The sequence below is a fragment of the Protopterus annectens genome, chromosome 3.part1 (assembly GCF_019279795.1).
Source record: "Protopterus annectens isolate FY-2018-M chromosome 3.part1, PAN1.0, whole genome shotgun sequence".
Taxonomy (NCBI): Eukaryota; Metazoa; Chordata; order Ceratodontiformes; family Protopteridae; genus Protopterus; species Protopterus annectens.
The window spans coordinates 516,592,563-516,598,562 of record NC_056732.1 but is presented as its reverse complement, the minus strand read 5'-3'; the positions used below and the strand labels follow the sequence as shown (position 1 = coordinate 516,598,562).

Sequence of the window (6,000 nt, the reverse complement as noted above, 5' to 3'; positions counted from 1 at the left end):
CAATCATCAATCAAATTAGTTATTAACAAGTCAAAAATTAGAAAAGAAACTTTATCTATGATGGCATTCACCATAGATTTAGAAATATGTTGATATGTGATAGTATCAAGTAACAGTTTCTCCATGTGTGTAACATATAAATCTTTATCTAAAACAACAATGCCGCCTCCTTTGTCGGCCTGTTTAATGATCAATGAATGTAGGCTTTTTAAATCTTGCAAAGTTCTGTACTCTCCAGTAGTCAGATTATAAAATGACATGTTACAAACAGATAGAGCATTCAGCTCCCTAAAAGCAATCTCACATGCATCAATAAAACGTTGAATACCTATGGGTGTAGCTGGAATGAAAGTACTAGGTTGACTATACATACAGGCTTGGTTTTATATATACTGGTGTTGCCTGCAGAAAAAGTACATTTTAGAGAGAGATTCCTACCCAAAAGTCTTAAATCTTTTAACATTTTTGCAGGATCAGCCCTCCTGGCAGGAATAAATGATATACCTTTGTTATGTAAACTGAGCTGTTCCATAGTTAAGTTAAAAGAAGAAATATTAAAGACTAAACCTTTGTAGACATGTTTATGATGGCATGGGCAAAGGAAGAAAGAATGGATGATGAAAACAAGGAGGGGAGGTAGAATGTTAAAACAAAGATAGGCTTTCTCTGTTCACTTTCAAACAATGTAAAATAAATGTAATACAAGATAGACATGGTATAAGCTTTGCATCGGAGGAATAAAGAAAAGTGGATGCAATCTTTAAAAAAGGCGTGTAAGTAAATAAGACAAATGATTTTGAAGATGGAAGTCAGGCAGTTCATTAGAGATACAGGAAAGCACTATTTCATAGGTAGGATGAAAGAGAGCTGGGACTGTCATGAAATACTTGTACCAATAAGAACTACATCAGAATTTGAGAATGGCTAGAGCAGGGATGAGTCAATTCTTATGAGGACTAGGATAAAAAAGAAATAAACTGTCCAGGAAATCAGAACTCTATGAGGATAAAGAAGTCTTTATATACTATTAAAATCTATGGTTCATATTTACTAGACCTCATAACTGAATATCTATTCATAATTAGTAGCATTTAATATAACACATTGAAAAAGAAAATCATATTTTAACATATATTGTAGTTGAATAAGATATGGCTAAGTTGAAATATTCAGTTTTTTAAGCTCTCCTGAATGTGCATTGCTGTTCTTTTTTTAACTCTAGGAATGATATTGCCTTACTGCAACTGAAACCCCCAGCCACATATAATCAGTTTATCAAGCCAGCAAACTTGCCAGACAAAAATGTTATTCTTCCCAAGGATCATCCTTGCTATATCACTGGCTGGGGAAAGACTCAGTGTAAGTATTTTTTATTTCTTTTTTTTACATTTTTTTCCTTCATTGATTACTGACCATCAGCTCTCCCATGCCCTTGGCATAGGTTCATAGGTTCATAGGTTAGGCAGGCATTGTTCCTTTCTGTGTGAGAGTCAATCACAGGTGTCAACTTACAGGCAGCCATCAGAGTGCTTCCTGCTCTGAGCCTTTTCTCCCTCCTGGATAGAGGATGTTTGACCAGCATCACTCTGGAGTGCACACCTCTGTTCACCTATGAAAGAGGCTGCTGCTCACATGTTTTTTGAGACAAATGCACTCTCAGGTTACTTCTTTGCTTGTCTCCCCACCCTCTAGGAAACTACAACATCATGGGAGCTATACCACCCATTATACCCAGGAAAGGCATGCCCAGTCTCCCCACACCGCATCCTGGAGATTCTAGGGACAATAGTCAAAACAGAGTTGCATGGATTGTAGTCAGGGCTTTTATTCAAGCACACCAACAGATGTAGGTCAGAATAATCATTTTTAAAATGTATCAAGGACACAAAGTAACATGCAAGTACTTTTCTTACAAAGAAACTGACTCCCATTCTTCTATGTTAGTGTGAGATAAAAAAACAACCCTGCACAGCCATTGTGCATTAACTTTCTAGAAGAGGAACATACAAGAGAAAAAAATAACCTCTTCTGTTCTTGAAGAAAGGGTAAGGCACTCATAATAAAATAGTTTCACATTCAGTTCTTGTGAAAAAAGTAGGTCATTTTAGATTTATGCTCACTAAAAAGTTCAAATATTTTACAGAACTCTGGTAAACCAAGGAAAAAACAAAAAACAAACACCATAGACTGCAGCATTAGTGGAACTCATGTTAATCCAGGAAATAAAGTTAACATCCACAGACTTAGCACTTTCACCCATCTATAGTCTAGGGCATTATCAGCAGTACAAACAATTAAAATAATCACACTTAAATAGCAGAACTCTGCTTGAAGAAAGGAAACAAAGAAACGCACAAGCAAGCAAACAAGCAAACAAACAAATAAAAAACTGCTTTATAAGAGATCAGAGAAGTTATGAAATAAGCTGAATGTTTTGAAGGTAGTGGTTTTGTATGGTATCATTACATTTATTCATTTATCTCTGTTGTTATTAAAGTTATATCAGAATAACAGATGATCATAGTTCACAAAGGTCAAATGTCTGAGGTGGTCTGCAAACAATATGCCAGAGGATATGGCTGTGCTGTGGTCTACACACAATATGCCAGAGGATATGGCTGTGCTGTGGTCTACACACAATATGCCAGAGGATATGGCTGTGCTGTGGTCTACACACAATATGCCAGAGGATAATGCTGTGCTGTGGTCTACACACAACATGCCAGAGGACATGGTTGTGCTATCCAGTATTTTCTTTGGCAAAGAAAAAAATGAACATGCTTACAGAGCTTATCATTTTCTTGAACAGCACAGGTGTTACAGTATTGTGCCTAACAACTTGCTATCATAAGGAAGGGATTAAATGTCTGTCTTCCTGACATGAAATGTGTACCCGCCATCCTGCTCTGCTGCATAAGGAAAATACTGGTCACACCAGGACGTTCATGGAGTCAAGATGAATATTTCCATCTGTGTAGTCCCTGTTTTCGATCTGAGGGAAATACACCAAAAATATTGGCAAATAAATACTAGCTAACACTGAGGTGAAAATAAGCATTGTTTGGTGCAAACATGGTTACCCTCAAAACGTTTTCTTTGAACTGAGAATCGAAATATGGATATCACATCTGAAATCTGGATTAACAATACCAGTGCAGTAACAAATATAACACAGTTTAGGTCCTTGTGCTAATTTAACTAAATGGAACAGATGGTATCTTAATGCATTCACAAGACTATTCAAAGGTCAGGGTATTAGAATAGTTACTGAATTAGAACTTCGACATAAAAAAAAAAACTGCATCATAGAAGTCAAAATTCAACATTATTTTGTTAGATATCTTGTCCCATGACTACTGTAAGAGCAATCAAAAAAGTACTTAAGTTGAGTACTGCAGTTAAAGTTTGAGATCACTATATAGGGTTATGATTTGTAAGCACATTATTAGGTGGTTGAGACAAAGATGTCAAGAAATTCACCTATAATTCAACTACATTGAAATAAATATGATCCATGCTAGTTTGGAATGGGATAATAGCCTTATGAACTCAGACATTGTTCCATACTACACATTAAGCAATGCATCCAAACATATATACTGGTGCGGTATAAATGCAGTAGTGAGCACTGTGGTAAAGCTATTAAAATAATACGTTTAGCAGAAAAAGAATATTATAATAGTTTTGCAAACAGCCTCAACAAGCCTTGTTCTATGGTATAGAGACAGCGCCTTGACTGCCATCAGCTGATCTGAGTTTGATTAGTTGCTTGGGTGCTGAGGGAGCCACATGGAGGTTGGAAAAGAGTGTTTATTTGCTTGCTCACTCCCACTAGGAGGGTATGGTTTCTATCTGTGATCTGTTATGCCCTGGCAGAATGGACAGGGCTGTAGTCTCACAGAGAACTGACATTGCAAATTCATGAAATGGGGAGGTAGAGATCATTATTACTGTGTGTAGTGATACCACGACACCAGTAGCTCTGCCCAGTTAGAATTTACAAAAATCCCCTGACATTCAGGACAGAATATGCAATGATGTTAGCAAATCCACTTCAGTGCCCCCCCCCCATGGGGGGTGTAGTACATGGGACATTAAGGTAAATGGGAGCAATGGGCGATACCTAGAGCAATTGATGGTTAGCTAGAGGGCACACAAAGGGGGGGTGCAAAATTATATATAGGTTTACTATCAAAATTATGAAACACACATGCAAGTAATGACTTACTCAAAAAAAAAAAACATCAAAAAATGCAAACATTGACTACTTAAAATAATGACAGTGGTAATGTCAATAATTTGAAAGTCAACATTATCGACATTACCCAGCTTACCTGGACTTCCAGTGATTTTCTACTAATGTTTTGCAGGGGGACAAGCCCCGCTGCACCCCTCACACCCCCTGTAAATAAATAAGTAAATATATATATATATATATATATATATATATATATATATATATATATATATATATATATATATATATATATATACTCTGAGATCTCACTACAGTAAGGAAAAGGGTAAATTTCCCAGTCCCACTGTAGCGCAATCTCCAATCAAAATGTCAAACTCACCACAGTTTATGTGCACTAGCATTCACTGTTGTGGATTTGAACATTTACAGATCGACTTTACAGAAACTTGGAACCAAGACTTTCGACTTTTCAGTCATACGACATTTTGATAGTAAACTTTATAAGTGTGTGTGTGTGTGTGTGTGTGTTTATATAAATATATATATATATATATATATATATATATATATATATATATATATATATATAGATATATATAAACAGCTTTAACTCAGTTCTGTAGTATAAAGTTATATAGCTCTAAGTGTGGCACAGATGATCTAAGATTAATGAGTGACCCAGACACTAGAGTAGTCAGTAATGGTGAGTGGAAGCAAATGGCCTTTTCTAGTTCACCCATCTTGGACTGGGTACCAGTCTTGCTTGTCCACTGTAGTGTTGACACCCAGTGCAGGATGGATATTCTGCATTCAGTATATAGGATGGGAATGTGCACTTGATCTTGTTTAGCTGCATTCATGCAGTAGCTGTCAATGAATGTGTGGGAGCATGCCTGTGCTTCAGTGAAGGCATAACTAGCCTTCAATTTGGCAAAAGTGCATGTCAACCACCAAGTCTGAAGCTTGGCAGGAAAACCCAATGATAGCTACCTGACTGTTAGCTGTACTATGACCATCTCTTACAGAAATGGGCAGAATCATTGCAATGGGCCAGACACAGAGCTGGATTAGTATAAGGCATCCTAGGAACCCACTAAGGGTCCTGTGCTACCAGGGGGGCCCCATTAATGTTGCCGGTGCAGCCATAGAAAGGGTGAAGGTTGATAGAGTGCTAGCCTCAGATGCTAACTTATAAGAGCTACAACTCTAATGAAGAACATATATTTTAGTTTTTGGAATAAACTGAGATGTGTACCATCACTTTTTGGAGGAGCAGGCTGATGGGATGAGTTAGGTTTTCACACAGGTAATAGTACAAGTTTGATAGTGAAGAGCATGACATGAGCACATGGAGAGTAGAGAGCAATTTGCAACAGAATGACATATTTTTTTCCAAAACATTTTTAATGGATGCAATTTATGAGCCACTGTGGTGAGATCTAGTTACAGGAGTCAGTAGGAATGATTGAGAGACTAGTGAAGTCACTGTAGATCTTGTGCAATTACCAAAGTAGGAATGCATGTAAAGGCACTTGGAGCTTATCATTTGAGTCTCGGTAAGTATGAGTCAGGAAAAGAAATATACTGAGCTGTTAAAATGCAATAAATCCTAAACTTGCCTCATTTTTATTATATAGAGCTTTAAATGCAAATTTCATTTAAAATATACACTTGTATTGCCTAAAGGAAAATGCACAAAACTATTGCTCATTTATTTGGCAATGAAGGCTATGAACAGGTAAGAAATACTTACATTGTTTCTTTAATGACATATTTTCTCTTATTATTCTTTTCTATTGTCA

The 6,000-nt window shown here is 36.6% G+C and overlaps 1 protein-coding gene across 1 annotated transcript in view; it reads left to right on the top strand.

Moving 5' to 3' along the window:
* The first annotated feature begins 577 nt into the window (after positions 1-577).
* LOC122797694 (chymotrypsin-like elastase family member 2A) overlaps positions 578-6,000 on the top strand; it is a 96,070-nt gene continuing 90,647 nt past the window's right edge. Inside the window, exons 1-2 of the mRNA XM_044066228.1 lie at positions 578-636; positions 1,223-1,359. Of these exons, the coding sequence (XP_043922163.1) occupies positions 578-636; positions 1,223-1,359 (196 nt within the window). The remainder of the gene's footprint in view (positions 637-1,222; positions 1,360-6,000) is intronic.